Source organism: Rhinolophus sinicus, linkage group LG15, assembly GCF_036562045.2.
Source record: "Rhinolophus sinicus isolate RSC01 linkage group LG15, ASM3656204v1, whole genome shotgun sequence".
Classification (NCBI taxonomy): domain Eukaryota; kingdom Metazoa; phylum Chordata; class Mammalia; order Chiroptera; family Rhinolophidae; genus Rhinolophus; species Rhinolophus sinicus.
Genome location: NC_133764.1, coordinates 30,377,074 through 30,400,222, shown reverse-complemented (window position 1 = coordinate 30,400,222; position 23,149 = coordinate 30,377,074). Strand labels below are relative to the sequence as shown.

At 33.5% G+C, this 23,149-nt stretch overlaps 1 protein-coding gene across 1 annotated transcript in view; it reads right to left on the bottom strand.

Moving 5' to 3' along the window:
• Nucleotides 1-23,149, bottom strand: part of CEP112 (centrosomal protein 112) — a 346,080-nt gene that overhangs the window by 287,913 nt on the left and 35,018 nt on the right. The window contains exons 9-11 of the mRNA XM_074319364.1: nucleotides 16,572-16,619; nucleotides 16,225-16,302; nucleotides 511-597 (exon numbers count right to left, since the gene is read on the bottom strand). Of these exons, the coding sequence (XP_074175465.1) occupies nucleotides 511-597; nucleotides 16,225-16,302; nucleotides 16,572-16,619 (213 nt within the window). The remainder of the gene's footprint in view (nucleotides 1-510; nucleotides 598-16,224; nucleotides 16,303-16,571; nucleotides 16,620-23,149) is intronic.

Here is a 23,149-nt window from a genome sequence, read left to right as displayed (position 1 = left end):
GCCCATTAAGAAGAAAACTTAATTTTATTGAAAAATACCGGCTGAAACATTGGAAAGCATAAATATCAATGAGATAATTTAAAAAGCCTACGTTGTCAGTGGTAGCATGCAGTCTACACCAAACAGAACTAAGTCCAAGAGTTCTTTTAAAAAAAAAAAAAAGAAAAATTTTAATCGTCAGAAAATGGAAAAAATATAAGGCCAAAACAAACTCTAGTATTTATAGTTGCCATCTTATTTCAGCTTTTATGAAAGATAACAGATAAAAGACTATCAGGTCATCCTTCAAAGAATAGATGAAGAACTAAAAGGTAATGTAAACTGTAAGGATTTACATAAACATGTATGTTTAGCAAATAAAGTTTAAAGATCAACTTTCGCTGGGGTATTAACTTAGGGAATCACTATTATAACATAGACTATAATAATTTCACAAATAACATGTATAACAAGACCTAGACTTTTTCAAGTACGCAACATTAATAAAAGAATAAATGGTATATATCCTACCTTCTGCACATCAGCATCGTGTTTCTGTTGAAGTTTAAGCTTCTCTTCGTGACATTTAGCTTCTATCACTTTTGTTTTCATGTCCAACTGGAAGGAAAATATTTTAAAGGTGTTAATAATTTACTTTTCCCTTTGACAAAAATACATAATTAAATTAAAATGATTCACTATACAAAACAGACTATCATTTTCCCCTTTTACTCTATAGCCAAAGGCCTAGAAATCACATATATATACCAATATGTTGGTTATGTTCTTTGATTACTTCCAAGATAAAAATCTTCCAAATAAATTTCACTTGATAGGTAAAACTGATAGTACTAAATGCAAATTTATCAATTATCCCAGCCCCCGCAAAAAAGTCATTGTAAAGTGCTATTTTGCTAAATCTACTCAGTATTTTAGCATTTGTTTATATTTTCTATTTGAGTAAGTCTCTATTCAATCTTCTTACTTTTTTCTTTTCGCACATCTATATGGTTCTTTAAAAATACTCTTTTAACCTATGTGATAGTTTGAGAATGAATATCTATAAATATGGCATATTACTGATAAATGCCATCTCTCTTAACAGATTTTCCAGTTCTCTGTCCTGGAGTCATAGACCCCCAACTCCCTCAAGGTAGTGACTGTCTCCTTTTGAGCATTGAAATAACTTCTATCCTCACACCAATATCTAATGTACCAGTGTTCTGAGCAAAGCCAGCAAAAATGTAGCCAAAATTTGTTGATAGCAATAAGTGCATCTTAGAATTAAAAGAATAATAGTGCCAGGTTTTAAGAACAACATAAAATTGGTTATCTCAAATGTAAAAGTCCTTGCCTACCTGACTCCAGCTATGCCTTACGTTGGGATCTACAAGCCTCATTTCTAACTCTAATTCTAATCCCTATGTATTAACTGTTGTGATTTTGGGCAAGTTAACATCTTGAGATTCTATTTCTTCTTCTGCCAATTAAAGATAATTATCCTTACCTCAATGAACTGTGAAACTTACAGTCAATGGTATCATTTAAGTAACTATTTTCAGTACAATGTTTGGCACAAAGTAGGTATACAAAAATATTAGCCTACAACCTTCAGGAAAATTTTCTTTTAAAATATTAAAAATATACTGTCAAGACATTTTCTTGAAAATTTTTAAAATATACTTTATATTTTTTCAATTACAGTTTCAAATAAACAATGAATTTGAACTTCAGATAAACATGCATGATCAAATCAACATATCAAAATGAAATGTAAAAACTTTACAAACAAAAGTTAACACAACACAAATTCATGATTTTTAAATATTATGAGTGGTGGACAGAGAGGCAGCCATCCATTTATTAGGCAAAAGGAAAAAATTCTGAATATTTCTATTCCCTTGCCTCTAAATCGGGTGATACTTCTTCCTCATTTTAGCTGAAAGGGGCTGGGTGACCTAAGGCCATGTGAAGATCCTTAACAGAAGCATTTTGGGTATCTATTGATAGGAATCAAACTTAAAAATTAACATGACAAAACTGCGAAAATATGGGATACATAATTTATTACCTTACCGGTCCATAATACCTTCTAAAGAGCTTGTTACACCCTCAGCTTCTGAGGGTCAGCCCTAAACCACATAACTGTTGCTACAACCCAAGCCACCACCTCCCACCTTCTCCACCTCAATCTTGGTTGACTAGGTTGGGAATGAACACCAGACACATGCTTAAGTAATCCATTAGCTACAGAATAATCATTCAGATTATTCTTGAGAAAGAGAATCTGAATGAAGGTAGCAACTTAGCTACCTTGGGGAACAAACCCAAGCTCTAGAAGGGCAGCAACCAAGAGAAAGCATATGAATCCAGTCTACTGACAAAAGCAAAGCACATTCACAAACAGAGCAAAGTCTAGAAACCACATGGCACCTGAAATATGAAATAAGCAAACTCAGGCTCCAAGTCTCCAAGACACTAGGCGTACTTGAATTCAAAAGGATTTCTTCATTCCTTTTGATTTTAGTTAGCTTGATGGATCTCTGTTCTTGCAACGAAAGAGATTTATCTAAATTCTATTGTGCTGGTATAACATTTTACTTTGGTATAATATTAAACTGAAAGAAAAGTTGCAATAATAGCACAAGAAGCTCCCATATGTCCTTTACCCAGATTCACCATTTGTTCACATTTTACCTACGTCCTGTGCTTTATCATTTTACAGCTGTAAATACATGTCTATATGTATAAACTATTTTACAAACTATTTTTGAGGAAGTTAGAGACAGCATGCCCCTTTATCCCTAAACACTTTAGTGTATATTTCCTTAAAACAAAGACACCGTCTTTCATAACCAGAGAAGTTATCAAAACCAGGAAATGTAATATTAACACAGTAATATTATCTAATGCACTGTCTATAGTCAAGTTTTATCAATTATTGCAACAATGGCATTTACAGCTATTTTTTCCCCCAGTCCAGGCTCCAACTCAGGATCACGCACTGCCTTCAGTTGTCGTATCAACTAGATCCCCTTTAATCTGGAACAGCCTTTCTTTGTGTTTCTTGACCTTGACATTTTTGAAGAGTACGGCCAGTTATCAAATATCCCTCAGTTGGGATTTGTCTGATGTTTCCTCATGATTAGACTTATTAGATTTGGGCAAGAATGACACGAAAGTCATGTTGTGTCCTTTTTCATTCCATCTCATTAGGAGGAGGTTGGTTTGTCCCAATATTGTTAATATAAGGTTTGATAACTTGGTGATGATAGTGAACACCAAGTTATAAGTGTAGAATTAAAAAGAAAGTTTCTCTACTGCCATCCTTTTAAAAAAACAGTAGTATTTCTTCTCTGTAAATGCTTACCTGACACCACAGAATAGCCCTCCATTTCTGCCCTGTACTCACGATACATCATCACGATTAGAATGTAGAAAGAACCTTAGTAGTATAGCATATAAAGACAATGCAGGATAAAGGATATAGATATAAATATATGTATACATATCTATGCATCTAATACACATACATATATTTATATGCAAAAGACAGTAAACAGCCTGGCTTAACTTAGTTTTAATACAAAAGGCTGAAATTAAGACTATAACACTTCTAATTTGTTTGACCTCCAACTAACTGACTCCACACAACATAAAGTTTTCTTGAACTGAGCTCAGAACATGCACTATTGATTTCAAACTTAAAAAGCATGGAGATCCACTTCAGGTTATAATGGAGTAACCAGTCTGGAACTCACCTCCCACTGTTCACAACCATGAAAGAGGATAAAACATAGGAGGTAACTGTTCTCATGTATTAGGAAACAGGCAATCAGTACTGTCATCCCCATGAGCTGAGCCCCACTATTGTTCCAGCTCTGCACGGGAACAACCGAGTCCAGATACATCCCTGCAGCCCTACTGGACTGAGAAGGTGAAGGTAAGAGTTCAGGGCAGTTGAAGAAGCTGGCATCTTAAGTATAGGGCATTAGGGAGGTGGGCACTGCGCAGCAGGATCCCCTCCCATCCTTGACCATGGGCTGGGATGTGTGTGCATTTGGTGCACTGGGTGAATAACAAAGCATGGCTGCTACAAGGTAGAAAATCTAACCGACACGACAGATTAAACAGCGCTGGGAGATACTGAAGGCTCAGCAGCAAGAGTGGAGGCACCTTCTAACAACTTGTGAATACCTGGCATCCAGATAAACTACCGTAAAGGCCACACGGTAGGCCTACCCTAAACCTGCCCACCAAAGCTTAAAAGCAAGGTCCTCCGAGGAGACTGAGTTTGTAGATGTGACCCCACGATTTGGAAGAGTTTGGCTTTCCACAGATTTGCAAACCTCATCCTCTCGTCTTCAGCATTTTGCACTGTGATCATTGTCTCTCTCTCTCCCTGGCTTCCGTGACCATGTGCTCCTCGGGTCCTCCTCTCCCTCTCAGGAATGTTTCTCTCTCTCCTTTGCATTGTCCAGTTCTTCTTCTACTCTCTAAAGGTGGCATTCTCCCCGTCACCTCCACTATGTGCAAACATCTGCCTTTGGTGGTTTTATCTGGATTTAACTCTAATCTCCCATGGAGACAAATCTGAATTCTCCAACGCAGACCTCATGTCCTTCCTACGTTCCAACCGCCTGCTACACAGCTCCAGCTGGATGTTCCTCTTGTACATTCAATTCAACAATCAGTAAAATAACAGTGCCTACAATATACCAGGAAGTCCCTTATGTGTGACTCCTTACCCTCAACACCCAGTGAGCCACCAATTCCACCCAGTGTGCAGTGCCTTGTCTCAGGCCCACCAGAACCAGCCTAGCAGAGGTCCTCACTCACCTTCCCGTAGCTGTTCCACAGCCTCTTCCCTAATGACTCCCCTCTCGTCGTCCTCCCTACTAATCCACATGAGACACTACTGTCCATTTGCGTTTCTAGAGCACAGCTGTGAAAATGTCACCCTCTGGTCAAACTTCAGTCGCTTCCTGGGCCTTGGCTTGGCAGCCACCTACATTTCTGAATTTACCACACTCTCTCACATTTCTTTTCTTAGACACCAGCCAAGTGGCCTACGAGCTCCAGCTAAACACATACTCTGGTTTCCGACCCCTTCCATGTCTTCTCTGCCTATTCAAATCTCACATATGATTCAATCTTGGGTTCAAATGTCACTTCCATGACATCTCCCTCAAGCTTCCCAGACAAATGCAGTTTTTCCTTTTTCAATAGACCTCATAACACTTATTCAATATCGCCCTAGAATTGGTTTGCACTCTACTTTCTTTCCTTCTTTCCTGGAACTGAAATATAAGTTTTAAGGGACTTTCTCATAATGTTTACTGAATAAAATAATTAAATTTGGAATCACATTTGTATTCCCTTAGTACTATACATATGTACACATGTACATGTATGTTAAAATTAAATTTTAGAATCCAGACAAATGAATAACTGAGTCTAAATTATGGAACCTTCCATGTCCGGCTAAGGCAGAGGGAGCCACTAAGGCTATGAGCAGAGAAGCCTTCTTAGAGCAGTGCATAAGGAAAGCGAATACTCTCTAATTCCATTTCTAAAATCACCATTGTTCAACTTGTTCTTCTCTATCAATCTTTTAACGTTAAAGAGGTTTAGTTTTCTAACTGAAATACCCCTCTAGGCCATTTGCCCCCATCAAAAACATTTTATGGTGAGAATCAGTTGGGATCAATGGAAAGAGGAAAGTCTTACCTCATTTGACCAAGTCCCTAGGCAATATGACCAGAAGATATACTCAGACAATTACTTAAACCACCCCAGGGCTAAACCACCCACTTCTAGAAAAAGAAGTAGACAGCCATCAAGAGAGTGAGCCGACTCCACAGGAATAAAAGGCATGTATGACAAGCCATTCTAAGGATAACCTACTGCTAAAGCAAAGAACTGAAATTGGATAGCTTCACTTTCTAGGGGGCATTCCCGCAAGCTATTTTAAAGAGAATTTCTGAAATTTCTACTTAGAAAGACCTTCAGAAATTTTATTTACAAAGTCCACTGGGCCCCATCTTCTCTGAAGTATTCCCTTCAAAGAATAATTCTGAGGTTGGACATTCCGACCAAATGAATAAATCTGATGAATGTGCTCAGTTAGTATAAAAGAATTTCCTTGGGTTTAAAAATACCCTACTTGCAGGATAACTAGTTAAATTTTAGGACGCTTACCAATGGCATTTACTCAACTGAATATGCATAAACTTTAAATTAAGGGTTGTTTGTTTGTTTTTAAAGGAACACTTACCAATCTATTCATTCAGGTATTCAACAGTCACTGCTACAGAAGAGCAGATTTCTTATTCAAAATGCTACTTCTTACTATTACCAGTTTTGCATGTGTAAATTGTTTAACATTTGATACTGAAATTAGCAGAATACCAGAAAACAATAGCATAAAAACCATTAATGTGTTTGTAAGAAAAAAAATCTGTTAAAGTTACTTAGGTATCATCTACACATTTTAAAATATCAAGGAACTCCTTCTAATGGTATTTCAAAACTTTAATATTGATTAACTACCTCTATCATGTCCAAAGGAACAAATTCTACAAAAAAAGCAATATTTTGATGTAGGTTAACTACATCAAATAACTACAAATTTTAAGTTTTTGATAAAGTATTAAATGTAGGCATTGTAATTTTACTGAAACTTTTTTGTTTGCCTTTATTTACTGTAACCATGTAGCAATTAAACTGTACGGCATAAAAGGTCAAAAACATTACTGATGTCAACCATCTGTACTGTCTAGCAATTTCCAAAGCATTATCAGCAATACAACTGAACGATGTATTTTCTTAACGACTTTTTCTACATCTCAACAACCATCACGGCAAATTGCAGAAGAAGTGATTCATAAAATAATCATCACTCAACTTACTCAGATACCTAACTGTTATAAACATCTTTTCAGAGAATTCTGTTAGTTACCAGTCAGAGAAAAATCATATGTTAGTAATTAAGATTCTTCCTGATTAATGTCTCCAGTGTATCCTATTCTCAAAAAGTTAATTTGTAATATTTCATAATGCCAACTGCTATTCATTGTGCTTATTTATAAACATAGCAGCAAAAAAAAACCAAGGCATCTCTCTTATTATCTTATCCCTGGGGCTTAGAGAAGTACGAAATTTTCCTAAACAATAATTTCTAGTCTCCTCAGAACTCATCACATTAAGAGAAGAAGTGATATTTAAACATACATAGTGCATGCTGGTATTTTTTCTCATTGTTAAATTTTATTATATATCATATGCAAACATAATTTATATGAACTATAAACATAATTAGATTATTACTGAGTTTTTATGTATTTTGTTTAGTTTCTCTGCACTTGTTGCTATTCATTTCCTTTTTTATTTAAATCTTTCCCTCTCTTCCCCATTTCTTCCCACATCAAGACCTACAGGGGTATTCCATAATAACAAATGAGTATGTTTTCATATCTTCTGCCATGCTCACAGAATCATATACAAATATGAGCAAGAATGCCTACATCAGTATGGAGTTTTGTGGCACACTGCTAGTGTCCCCACATATTTATTTCCCTCCTCTTTCTTTGGGGCCCCATGACCACCACTAAATATGGGCAGGCCACGTGGCTGTATCATATGAGTCTGTATGTGATCATGTGACTAGTTATGGTCAAGAGGGATAATAGGACAGAAATGATTTCGGCAACTTTGATCGGACATCTTTAAAAATGAAGCGGCTATCTCTCCATGCTCTCTTTCTTCCTGAAGGATGGCATTTAAAGGTAAGGTACTGGAGAGCAACTGACACCTCAGACCCAGGAACTGAAGCCAGATGCTGATGGTTGGGCTTCCCCACTAGCCTGGGTCCCCAATGATATCACTGAGCAGAGCATTCTCTACACACCCTGCGTTGTTATATAAGAGCTAAATAAATTCTCTTCTTCAAACCACTATACCCTTGGCAATACGTGATTTTTTTTTTATTATAAGTGTAATGAGGAAAAAACGTATTCAATATTCCTCTTAACGAACATTCACTTTATTTTCAGTGCTTTCCCACTACAAATAGACCTCCCAAAACATTCTCATACATGTACCCTACACACTAGAGCTTTGATTTCTATGGATAGATTATCAGAAGACATGCAGGAGAGTCAATGGTGGATATATCTTAATAGATTTTTGCCCTCTATTAAAGGTAGATTCACATTTCCACCAGAAAAGCAGATATCTCATTACTACTTTAATTTGCATTTCCTTGAAAACTATTGTATCTTAGACCCTTTTCACAAGTTTTTGGGCCATATGAATAGTTTTTCTGTGAAATACCCTTTCACAATTTGATTTGTGTTTTGTCTGTCAATCAGTAATAACTCCTGGTATGCTACACATATTAACACACAGTCTGTCCAAATATTTCCCCTAAATCTATTATTTTTCTATTGACCTTGTTTGTTATATATTTTACCATACAAAATCTTTTATTGCACTTAAGTTAAATATTTCTACCATTTCTAGTTTCTGGGTTTGAGGGTTAGAAAGATCATCCAATTCCTAGATTATTTTTTTTGCAAGATTTTTGTGTTGTTTTGAAACTTTTTGATTGAGTATTTGTAGGTTAAGTTTTCAGTACACCCAGAATTTGTTTTTGTTTGTTTTGTTTTTAGAGGATGAAGACCTAATTTTATTTTCTTCCAGATAAATGAAAGGTTACACAAGCATCACGTATTAAATAAAGTCTTCTCTCAATATATTGATAATAAACTTTGTTATAAAATTTCTATTTTTACTGGGATTTAACTTTTTTTTCTTGCAATGTTCTTTTGGTTTTGGTGTCAGGATCTCTCCCATAAAATGAGTTGAAAAGCGTTATCTTTTCCTTTACTATCTCAAAGAATCTGTAATATTGGAATTAGTTCTTCCTTAAATGTTTCCTTATACAAATATGTAGTTGTAAAGGGAAAGAGTATTTTAGTACTTTTTAAGAATAATTATAGATATTCTTCTTAAGTAAAACAGCACTCACAAGTGCTAGAGTTTTTAAATTGCTTTCATTGTGGAATCTGAAACATTTCGTACTCTGTCACCATTAAGTTCTGTTGGTCTGTCTTGAACTTGGAACGGATCTTTTACCCAGGCATGATTTTATGACATCATGCATTACTCATTTGGAAAATATCAGTTCAATGAATTATGTGGCTTTTCAAACACTGGAAATTTCATTGCACAATATCAAAACTTCACATTGGTTAATATCACCACTGATCTCATCAGAAAAGTCTTAGTATTAGAAAGCTCTCAAGCTCACAGTGACTGATACAAGTTTTCCAAAATTCTAATTTTAATTAAGAGGTCAAATTTTATCTTTAGCAACAAACATTATCGGTTGTTTTGCATTTTGTTCATTGTTCACAAAATGTCTGCCAAATATCCAAGTCTGAATAACTGTAATTTATCAGTCGGTCATTCTTTCAAATAAAAACGGGACTCCACAAAAACAGCAGCAATTGCAGTTCATAACTGAACGAATCACACAAGTGTTTTTACTCTAGGCAGCCATCATACTTCGATAGTCAGCATAAGTTCTTTGTGCCGAGTTCCAGCTCATCACTCAGATATCAAAATGATGCATATTTGAGGTGAAAGATTTAATAAAATTAGTAATTCTACTGCTTACTTCACCAAGGACGTTCTAAAGTAAAACTGGTAGTTTTTCCCCAGCGAGCGTGTGGCAGTAAAGAACATAATGACTGCCAGTACAATTTAGTGCCACTGCCTTGATTTGGGCCAAGATATAGTTTTCTCAGCATTGTGTCTGCAACATCAATGTAAATGTCAATACAGTAAAAAATAATAACATTTAAATATTATTACAAAAATAATTTTGACCTCATAGACCTCATGAAAGAGTCTTGGGGATCGTGGGGTTCACGGGCCACACTTTGGGAACTACTACCCTAGAGCACTCTTGCACATGTGTGTCGGGATACATGTATAACATTTTTCATAGGATTATTGTTTGTAAAAGCTGAAAATTAGAATAGATTCATCCACAAAATGGTACAAAATTATGGCAGATTCATTTAATAGAAAGTAATGCAGATGAACCTACTATAACTATATGGCATATCAAGGATGAATGCCACCAACAAACTATTAGAAGCAAGACACAAAAGAATATATAAAGTTCAGTTCTATTTATATGAAGTTCAAAATCTACTAAAATAAAAATATTTTCATTTTTAAGGATGCAAACATTGGTGGTAAATCAATTTTAAAAACAAAGGAGGGAAATGATCCTCAGAAAAATCAGGATAGTAGTTCTTTCTAGGAAGATTGAAGAGGCTTTGACTGGGAAGGGCCAGGTAGCAGCTTCTGGGATGTTGGCAACGAACTAATGCTTGTCTGGGTGTTGTTTACAATGGTATTCCTTGAAATAATTATTTATGCTATTTTCTGGGACTGTGTGTACCCGAATGCTATCTTCATAAGAAATGTTTTAAAATATCAGTTCTTTCATTCTTGCCATATATCGATGACTGGATTTCATGATCTTGGATTTATTTAAATTCTACCTTTAACTAGCAGATTCACTATGGAAAAAAAAAAAAAGCCTAATTGGTATTAACTGTAAGAAAGAAGCAACATCCCTTTTTAGGCAATAGTGGAAGCATTCAATGGGGTGGAGGTGAGGTTCACCGGAAATTTTCCATTTTATTTCACGAAAGAGCATTTTCTACCATCTGCTCTCTGAAAACGGACGGTTGCTCTGAAAATTAAGCTCCCTTCACTGTGTTGTCTCTTCCTTCATTTTCAGTGACAACAGTTTTCCAAATGTCTTAATCTATGCCAAAAATCTTTTTAAGGATATTAAGAAAAACAACAACAACAAACACCCACTGCTTGATGGTGCTCACTGTCACACAACACTGTGATGCGGATATCACAGGAAATGTGCTAGCAATTACAAAGACAAACAAGTCCAAGTCTGTTTGGGAATCATAGGCTGAAGTTAAAATAAAGGATCACTGTCACGGAACATATGTTTTCCCACAAAGCCCAAAATAAACTGAAAGTCTAAAGAACATCTTAAAATATTTTATAGATGTAGTTTTTGCTACCAAAATAAAACTACTACAATTCTTTAACTCTTATAAAATAATACTGCCAATATTATCCATTTAACATCTACATATTTTCCACACAATTATGAATTTAAAATGGTAGTTGTGTTTGATAAAGTTTGATTTCTAAAAGTCAATTAAATATTTTAGGACTCTAAAATTTCAACAGAATTAAATCCTTCACTCTTTAATGACAGATGAACTCTGTAATCTGTATAAAATTTCTTATCACTCAGTTCTCTCCATACTTACTGTATTCTTTAACTTAAGCATTGCAACCTCCAAAATTCTTAATTTTTATTTTATAACATTAAGAATTGAGTAACCTAGATTACTATCACTACTCACAGCAAAAACCTCTGAAATGAATCTAAAATTTAAATATAAAAGTAAGATTTTCAAAGAGACAAAAATTTGAGTTCATTTTTTTCATAATCTTGGGATAGGAAACGCTTTTCTAAGTATGATACAAAAACCAGAAGCCGCAGAAAAAAGATTAATAAATCCAACTATTTAAAAGAATATTTCTGTACATTAAAAAAAAGACAGAAATAAATCAAATGACATATAAAGAAAAATACTTACAAGATATATTACAAAGATGGGAATTCCCCCACATATAAATTGCTCTTAGGAATCACAATGAAGACAATGGAAATATGGAAATATGAAAAACTGTAAGACAGCTCACAAAGTGAAAGTAAAAATAAACAGACAAAAAGATGTTCATTCTAACTTATAATAAAGGAAATATATATATCAAAACAAGATGCTATTTTTCTTCTCTCAGATAATCAAACATGTTTATAATTCAGTGTTACTGAAACGGGAAAACAGGCTTTCTCGTACTATATTGGTGTAAGTACAAATAGACATAACCTTTTTTAATAGCTTTAATGAGATATAGATAATTCACATACCATAATATTCACCCATTTAAAGTATACAATTCAATGGTTTTTAGTTAATCAGAGAATTATGCAACTATCACACAATCTAATTGTAGAACATTTTTATCACTCGAAACAGGAACTTTCATACCCATTACCTATCACTTCCCGTTCTCTCCCATGCTTGCATTCCTAGACATACAGGCCCTTATTTTAAGGGCAACCTGTCAATGTCAATCAAAAATTTAAATGTGCAAACTTGTGACTGAACAATTACACGTCAAAGAATGTATCATATAATAATCAACCTATAATTCACAAAGATATACACGGGGATGTTGTTGAAACACTTTGTTATAGCAAAGTACTCTACACAACCTGTATCCTTCAATAAGACACTGTATTAATAAAATGTGTATATCAATAAAATGAAATACAAAGCAACTATTTAAAAGAATGAAGCCATATTTCTGATATAGAAAAATCATCAGAATATACATTTAAATTAAAAAATCAAACAGTAGATAGTGTATGATCTATGATCTCATTTTATTTAAAAAATGCAATATTCCTAAAAATTTTTAAAGAGAGTACACATTAAATTTTCAGGTTGAGAAAATGGAAGTTAAATATTTAATTTAATATTCAACATTTCAATTTAAATATCATTAACTCACTTGAAATAATGCTATTTATTATTTTTAAAACACCACCCAGCAACAACAAAATGTTTTTAAATGACAACACGTACAATACACATCAGGGTTATTTTATGTAGACAAGAGTCTACTAAATTTCAAAACAGAAAAGCATTTATGCTCATGTCCAAAAGTAAATGTTCAATAAAAGTTACATAGGCAAGTAGACATAAGATTATCCTTCTAAAGAATAACGATGCCGATCACAACATAATTATGCATTTAAATTTAGGGGAAAAAATCCAAGTTAGAAAAATATCTCTGGAAAAGAGACAAAAATAATAAAGCAATATAATTAGTATTTAATATTTAAAAATGAAATATTTTTAAATTTTGTTCTAAAACTTAAGAAATTTTTAAGAAAAATATTTGTTCTGTATTAAAAATATAAACAGTATTTCTGTATTTTTGAAGGCAACCTAAACTGCAACTTGCCTCTGCCTTTAAATGTCTCTTGATGACCTTTGCTTTTTTATTTTCATTCTTATTTTTGCACATAATAAATTCTTGACTTGTACCTCCTAGTAACATACAATTTTCAATAGGCTTCCAAGTATTAGTTTTTATTCTAGAAGTTAAATTGTTTATGATACAAAACTTATAAAATTCATCCTTTCAATTTTATCAGGTAAGATAAAATTCATTACCCTAAAGAAATACTTAGAGAGGCATATAAAGATAGAGATATAAGGATATTCTTCCCAGAATTATTTACACTAGTGAAAATTATAAGCAATCTCAATACCCAACAATAGGGATTAATAGTTTAGTGGTTACCAGAGGGTAAAGGGGCAGAAGGGTGGGAGATGAGGGTAAAAGGGATCAAAATCTATGGTGATAGAAGGAGAACTGACTCTGCGTGGTGAACACACAATGTGACATATAGGTGACGTATTACAGAATCACACCTGAGACCTAAGTAACTTTACTAACAATTGCCACCCAAATAAACTTTAATTAAAAAAATTAACTGGGGATATCTCCATAATATGAAATATAATATAGCCATTAAAAATAGATGCTCAGGAACAATACTTAAAAGTATGAAAAATACTCAAGATATACAAAACAATATGTACAATATCATCTTACTTTTCTAAGGAAAATATGTTTATAGGACACAATGAAAAGACTAAAAGATAATACAATGACATTTATCATTGTTTTTATTTCTAGGTTTTTATTTTATAGGTGATTTTATTTCCTTCTTTACATACATCTAGAATTTCCAAAATTTCTTCAATAGAAATCTAAATAAATTATTTTACAATTACAAATACTGCTTTAAAAGAAAGATGAAACAAAGATAGTTCTCACATTGGGGCAACTCAGCATATACTTTCAAATATTTTACGATAAAAAAAATTTTTTTCCTTAATATGATATATAGATGATGTATTACAGAAGTATACACCTTAAATGTATGTAACTTTGCTATCAATTGTCAGCCTCATAAAATTTAATTTAAAAAAAAAGAAAATTTTGTTTCAAATAAGTCAGATATGACTATGTAATGGCATAAAGGGTTATTTTAGCCAAAATATATACTGAATATATTTTAAGATATGGAGTAAGTTGATGTTTACATGCAAACTTCTGAATGATGCCAAAATATTTTTACAGCATGCCAAAAAGAAAAACAAAAACATAAGAGTGTGGAAAAATAAAGCCACACACATTTAAAAATGAATCTCTGATGCAATACATGATAACTGTAAACATTTATCTTTCAACACATATGTGGGTAGCACTGGTTTGTTCACCCCTCACCTAAGTTGTCGTCATAAAGATATTATTTCATGAAAGACCAAAAAAATTTCCAAAAGCCACCACTTCCTTTCAATTATTTCAATTACTCTATGGTAAGCAGCCTCAACAGTAAGAAATAGTACAAAGCAAAAGTAAAAGAAAAAAATAGCTGGATAAAACTTGGTATGACTTGTAAAAATAATTAATGACAATTTTTAAAAAGAAAGATATTCATAACAAAAGCTCAAAAGACAGTACATCTGAATATAACAAGTACTATCCTCAAAACAGTATTATCCTCAAGAGTTTTTAAAAATCTAATTTCTTTTTATTTCAACAGTTTTTTGTTTGTTTGTTTATTTTTTTAATACTAGGATTGTACTATTGCACTAAGGAAAAAAAATACTGCATGCCTTAAATTGGAGCTACGAAACGAGAGGCAGAATACTACTGAGACCAGCAGCAATAATTCTACCAGATGGAAATTTCAAAGACAAAATAGCCCACCTCCTCCATTATCAACAAAAATAAATTTACATACTCAAGATATTGTTTGGAATAGCTAAGGAAAAATATCAATGTCTTTTGCAATATTTTATAAATATGATGGTAAGAAAACCATTACGTTGAAAATAACCACAGTGAAATTAAATTTTAGAAATTCTTAGAAGCATGAAAGATAAAATTATTTAAATAAATGTATTAGAAGCATTCATCCAATAACATTGTTCACATTTGTACATTTAAAGAGTGTATTACAATTTACAAGTTACATCTATTTCATTATTCTTATTTGATTTGGGTAACAACCCTGTGAGGTCAATAATTATCCTCTCTTTAAATAAAAACTAAACTGGTATTCTTAACTTCCCTGGGTCATATGACTAGAGAATGGTAACAGCAGGTTAAGGACACAGTTTTTCAGGTTCCTCATCTAATAACGTTCTGTCATACCACACAGATGGTCAAAGTGTTTCATTGGCATCACAAGCAAAAATAAAAATAATAATAATGACTTTTAAGTTTCCCAGAATTAAATTTTTAAGAAAAAAAATAATATAGCAAATTAGGCTTTGTTCAATGACTACTATACGTGAAGCATATAGGTACATACAGGCTACATAAGTTTCATATTAGTGCTGTAAAGCAGATGTCTCCCTCATTGGATGAGGAAATAGGCTCAGAGAGGATAAGTACCTGCCTATTTTCACACAGCTAAGGAACAGAATTTAAATCCATGTATTCTTGACTCCAAAGCCCATGCTTACCCAATAAACAATAGTGCCTTTTTAATAATTCTACTTTCAAAAGACCAAAGAGAGTTAGCATATTAATTCATATATCAGCTATAGTATAGCTTAATTTAGCAGGTCAAATAATAAAAATAGTAAGAATAATGAAACTAGAAGGATACATAGCAAGTAAGTTGCAATAAAGGGAGGACAGATTTCACTGAGGTCAAAGATACTGCTTCTAAAAACTGCCATTTCCCCTAGCCCCTGAGAATCACGAATTGATAGGAAGTCAGCAAGTCAGGAAATAGTCTCTCAGCACACCCTGCGCAGTAGGCAGAGAGCTGGGACGCACAACATACAAGTCGGGCATTAAAAACATAGAAAGACAAACCCTGCCTACCCTGTACCATCACTTTATATTTGTAGCAAAGACACCCTCTTCCTACCATGCATCATTATTCTAAGTAGGACCTGAAAACTCAGATTACACAAAATATCAAAATAGTGTTAATAATTAGATACAACAGAAATATCTCAATCCTACCTCTTTCTCATGCATTCGAGAGAGTAAGTGATCCTCATGGAAACTGCTGGATTTTCTCAGGCTGAATTTCGGAGTCATCTGTTGAATGAGTAAGAGTTATCCAACACTTTTTCAGGCCCAGTTTACACTTAACTGAAAAGTAAACTTCTAAATTGCCCGAAGTTCATGCCAAAATAATACCAACATTGGAGAGAAAAAAAATGATTTTTTCACATCCAAGTGATAGGATTAATAAGACTATTAAGCTTCATAATGTGGACCTGCATTACTTTCTGCAAATCACTTATAAGATTATTTTATTTAAAAATATCTGTCCACAGGAAAAGTCCAATGGAATTCTTACCTACCAGAGAAACGGGAATAGGCTTCTGTCTCAGGTACCGAGGATTTTCTATCTGAAAATTTAAAAGTAAAATGAGGTCTTAATAATTTTTGACTTTTAATTATTATTTGATGAATATAGAATTAAGCTGCTATATAAATATGTTTTCTATACGGCTTAGTAGTTGCTTTTTTTTTTTAGAAACTACGCATTGTGTAATACATTTCAGTGGCCTACTAACAAGTGAAATATAAATCCTAAACGCCTTTGCATACACAAATGTGCCTTCGTGATCCGCTCCCAGCCTCTCTTGCCCAGGCTCATCCCCATTACGCCTCCCCTCAGGTTCATACTCCCAGGATGACCTCCATCACCAGGACAGGACAGGTCTTCTTACGCCTCTCTACCTCTGTGCATGACTGTGTCCAGCCCGTCATCCCCCATGAGCACACAACTATTCATCTTCCAAGTCTCACTTTCATCACTGTACTCCTAGGCAGATTTGATGTATGAATCCTTCAAGATACCTTACAATAGCAACTGGAATACAAAATTCCTTTGGAACTCCTCCTGTATTTACCTCTCAGGCTCAACTATTCGCCAACATGCCCCATATTTCAAGGACACCAAACAACTTGTTTCACCTTGAAAGCATGACACTCTCCTATATCTGAGTCTTTGCAACCTGTGAAATCATTCTCCTAACATCTTCTTGTGGTTAACTTATTCAAGACTCTCAGTTCAAGAATCATCTTCCCCAGGAAATTTAGTTAAGTTCCTACTATCCGGTAGTACCGTGGGGATCCGTTCCCTTTTATGATCTAACATGTACCTTCTGGAAAAGAGTAAGGACTCTAAACACAAACTACGACTCTGTTGTAACCCATCTATCTCCTAGCATCCACCACAGGGCCTGGCAGGTAGTGGGTGCCCAACAAATATCCATTAGGAAGGGAGGGGGAGGAAAAGTGAAAGGGTGAAGGAAGGGAGAGAGGGAGGGAGGGAGGAGGAAAGAAGAAATGGAGGGAGCGAGGGAGGGAGGAGGGCGGGAAAAACTGGACCTGATCCCACCCTCTTATCAGCTCCTAAAGTATCCTGTGTCTCTCATAGCTCTTATACTTTAAGTGTTTATCAGTAAGTCTCCACATCTGTCTTTAAGCAGCAATGAGTGCAAACACAGGGACTTCCCAAGTTTGTATTCCTGGTACCTGGCACAATACCTAACCCATAGTAGACTTTCAACAAAATATTTATTAAATTAATATACTGTATAATAAACGAGAAACACTGATTGTTATCCCAACTATTTCATTCACAGATGATCTGATAATAAAAAAGAATTATCATGGCATTCTAATATCTCGACATACTAAACTTACAATTTACTACATGGATAATCTCAAAATATACAAGAATATAAATATAAGACTACCCATAACTCCAGCAGAGGACAGTGGCTCAGACCCTGACGTACACCATACAAACAACTGACTATCTTTTTCAAATACACGTTATTGGGCTCCATTCCTCCAAAACCCCATTGTGTTTTCAAAAAACTCAAAAGATTTATTATAGTTAATAATTACGGAAGATAAACAATCCATACCCAATTTGAAAATAAAGTTAAAGATGAATAAAGAGTCAATTAATCAAATAACATAGAGGAAATACAATTAAAAATAGAACTCATTCAAGTTTAAAAAATTAAAACCCTCTATAGCAACAGATAGATTCTGAAGAGTGTTTTAGCACCTAGATTAGGAGAAATTTACAAGATAATTTTCTTTCACCTGGGGACTAGTCCCCATAAACCCAGGCAGTTGCCTGGGTTTAAATTTCTCTCCCCATCCTTCAAAACCCATACAAATCAACAAAGAGAGCAAAGAAACATATCCATCACCCATGCCGACTTCATAACAGAAAGAGATCACTGAAACCCTCTAGCAACACGTAAGTGGCCAAAGAAAAATCACATCTGTAGAACTACCTCCTAAAACAAACCAGTCACAGAATGGAAAAAAAGGATCCTAGTACTTCAGGGTCCTAGTGGTGGGAGAACAGAAGTGTCATCAAAGAGTGACCTGTAGAAGGAGAGTGGCTTACCTTAAGTGGTAGTACGATAAAACCTAATGGATCAAAGTGCTAGAACAGGGAAGCCAAAAGAAGGGCATGGTTAAGTGTGAAGAACCAGAAAAAGTCTTAGGAAGGAACCACTTCTGTGGCAGAGAGAGGCGCCTTGGAAGGAAGGCTGTCCATGATGAAGGGAAAGAAAAAAGGAACTGGAGAATAGGGTCCTACAGAAACAAGACAGAATCAAAGACTCTGAAAATGAGAGGCCAAAATGACAACCACAAAAGGTGCCATTTGTTAAACAATCTGAAAATTAATATAAGACCCGGTATTATATATTATATTATATTATATTATATTAATTATATTATATTATATTATACCTGGTCTTATAGTAAAATAAGACTGGGTATTATACTACATTATATAATATAAGACCTGCTCTTATATTAAAATCAGACCAGGTCTTATATTAATTTTTGCTCCAAAAGACGCATTAGAGCTGATTGTCCGGCTAGGTCTTATTTTCAGGGAAACATGGTAAGAAACAAAGGAAGCTACCCAAACCACCTCTCCCATACAGGCACTGGCTATTGCTTGTTCAGAAAAATCCAACACAATTAATCATGAACAAAGAAAAAATAATCCATAAAAATTTACTATAAAAATAGAAAACAAAAATCAAAACCTGTACAGTAATACAGGTTTTGACTTCTGACTCCGCGCCCTCTAGCAGTCTGATTCATCAGGATTGTCCGCACCCGCTCAGTGCAGGCCACTCTCTGCAGGTCAGTATTGGATGGTATTTATATTCTACCACTGCTAGGACATTATGTATTCAAATATAACTTTTAAATATATATATAAAGAGCGGTACAAATAAAGTCAAAAAAGTAGAAAGATGTTAAACAGGAGCTGCCCAAATAAGATCTTGGCAATGTTCCCAGATGCCCAATCAATGTGTAAAAGTAAACTATTTCTGTAAATTAGCAAAAATCATTCAGAAAAAAACGATGATTTTATGAAGATATATATATGCGTGTGTGTATATATATATACACACACATATGTATATATATATATATATATATATATATATATATATATATATACACACACACACACAAGTGCCAAAAAAATGTATACTCATTTTAAGAAAGGAAAACTGTATTAAAATTGTAATGCTCAATATATACCGACAACAAAAGATGAATAGAGTCACTTTTGACTTCTGCAATTACAAGAGGTGCTCAAAGTGGTTACCATCAGCATCCAGACACTTCTGATCACGGAGAACTACTGTTTGAGCAACGTTGACAAAAGTGCCCACTTGTATACATTTTTTTGGCACCCCTGGTATATATAGTTTCTAAACATATAATATATAATTATATATATATATATATATATATATATATATATATATACACACACACACACACACACACACACACACACACATATATATATATATAATTCCTAAAAATAAACCTAAGAAAATATACATAAGCCCTCTATGCAGAAAATAGTTAAGCTTTTTTGAAACACATTAAGACTGAAATAGAAAGTGAAACCATGTTTTTGGATAGTCTCAATATTGTAAAAATGTCAATTCTCCAACTAAATTTATCCAAATCAAAATCTCAATAGGGTTTTTGGAAAACCAAGTTCATTATAAATAAATACACAATTTCTGAAGAAAAAACTCAAGGTGGGGTGACTTACAGAGACATAATAAAACTACAGTAATGAAGATAAGTCAATAGAACAAACTAGAAAGTACCAGAAACTCAAATATATATGATTCATGAAAGAGCTAGCATTGCAAATTATTGAGAAATAAGAATGTGTTCAATCTGTGGAAGAAAATAATATCAGATCCCTTCCTTGCACCATATATATAATAAATTCCCAATGGATTCAATACTTATCATTAAAAGCAGAATTATAAAAACTTCCAGAAGACAATTTAGAAGAATGACTTTATGGCCTTGGAGTAGAGATGATTTCTTAAACAAGAAACATTTAAAAAGCATAAACAAAAAGAAATTAATAAATTTGAGCACTTTAAGAACTTCTCTCCAAAAAAAGATACCACAAATAAACTAAAAAGACAAACCATAAATTGGGAGATGTTTGCATAAATGATTAGTCTCTAAAATGTGTAAAGAAGGCCTTTAAATATCAAAAACAACAACAACCCATTTGAAAAATATGGGAAAAACGTGAGACACATCTCACTGATGAAGAAATTTGAATTTCTAATAAACATATGAAAATCTGCTTGATCTGTTTAGAAATAAAAAAATGTGAAGTAATACCACAGTGAGATAGCATTTTACAGCCACAAGATTGGCATACAATAAAAATTTGACAATAAAAGTGTTCCAGATGTGGAGCAATATTGGTGGGTGTATGAATTAGTACATTTACTACGGAAAATATTAATAATAACAAAATCCACTTAATATCACACCAGAGTAAGAGGCATGTTCTTTAGCAAATAACACTGTACTATATATACACAGCTTTTTGAAAAATAGAGGCAGCAAATTTCCAGCAGGCAGCAAACTGCACTCAATAAATATTTATTGTCTGAAGGCATATATAAGAAAAGTAAATAACCATTCTCTATTTTTGAATGGAGAAAACGAGCATAGAAAGTAAGTTCTTCAAACATACATGCAAATCTGAAAATACATAAAACCCTAATTTACGAAACAAAATTAAATATAAGGGGGAAAATAAAGGGAGAAGGAAACAGAGAATTCTCAAAGATGCTCGAGCTCTAATTAAGCTTAAAATTTAAAACCAAAAGCCAAGAAAACCATTTGCGTCTTATTTTTACCCAGCTCTACATTTATAAACAGGGTACAAAATATCGGTTTAGTTCATTACAATGTAGCCTTTTGATGATACAAAAGTAACTCCTCTTTCACCCTCTTTATCTTTAAAAGCCATTAAACACAGAAGTTAAGGAGTCATTCTGTTATCATAAATGTCCTTCCTCAAGTAGACAAAAAAAACAAAAAGTCTATTCTAATATTTAAAAGCAACAGTGAACACTATAAACAAGCATAAATCTTCTGTTGTTACTCATTTATTGAGTTATTCATATATTGCCTTCGTCTTGTAACCACTCTTAATATGTAAGGAAAATTATTCATAGTAAAGCATGTTCTTGAGTCTACTTGGGGGAAATAAGCAATCTATTTTCTGATTTCATAACAACAGCCAGATGTGCTTTGAAGTTAAATGTTCCCACTTTGTAACCCACAAGTAACATGGACTTGAAACAATCTGTAAACAGTCTTAACATTTACTTTTTTCATGCCTCTTTTAGCAAACTTCTTGTTCTCTCGTAATACCTCAAAAAAGAATACCACAATAAAGAATGTCCAAAATGGAAAATAAAAAGGTCTTATGTAAAACATTAAAGTCTAACAAAATATACAGAAAACAAAGCCAAAAATAATTAAGCTCCAATAACATGAATAAATCACATAACTGAACAATTTAGTGTTTAAGAAGCAAGTACAATCATAGTAATAAAATATATAATAATTTAAACTAGACATAAATACAGACATCTGAATGCTCTCGATTAAAAACTGGCTTTTGACATTTTATTTTGTTTAGTGCTTTAGCAGATTTGTTTGTTTGGTTACAAAGGGTTCTGTCAGTTTGTTTCTTCAAATTACTCAGGATTTGTTCAAACTCACCAAATATCCTCTTATAGACTAATGTTGATCAAATAGAGATGGTCTCTGGTTCCAGAAAAATAGAAAGACATTTTATCTGATATTTTAGCTGTCTTTGAGGAAAGGACATGATTATGCAATATATTACTAGCAACACAACTAAATATTTTTAAGTCATAGCATCAGAGAAACTGCCAAAACTTTCTCTATAGCATAAAATAAGTTCAGTCCTCAAGGTTAAATCAATTATGCTCTAAAATAATGTTTTAAAGTCAATATTTTAGAATTTGAAAAATGTTTTTCCACAGAAATAATACTACAAATGGAGGCTCATTCATTGGTTTACTCACAACATTTCAACAAATAAGCCAGAGGAACAGAATGGAAACAAACATGTACTGTCAATTGATTTGAGACAAATAAAAATGTATTGCAGTAGGAAAAGAATAGTATTTTCAACAAATGGGAATGTTACCTGGATATACGAGTACATGGGACAAAAACAAATCTTAACCCCATATCTTACAACATATACCACACCACCTCCAGATGGTATGTGGGTCTAAGTAGAAAAAGTGAAATAATAGAACTGCTAGAAGAAAACATAGGAGCACATCTTTAGGACCTTAGTCAAAGTTCTTAAACAGGACACAAAAATAGCACTAAATATAAAGTGAAAAAAATGAGAAAGTGAATGCATTAAAATTTTAAATTTCTATTCATCAAAGTCACCAACAAGAGAATAAAGGAAAGCAACAAAGTAGAAGAAAATATTTATAGCACTATATTCCAAGAGGACTTGACCAAAATAGCTACAAAGCTCTTACATTTC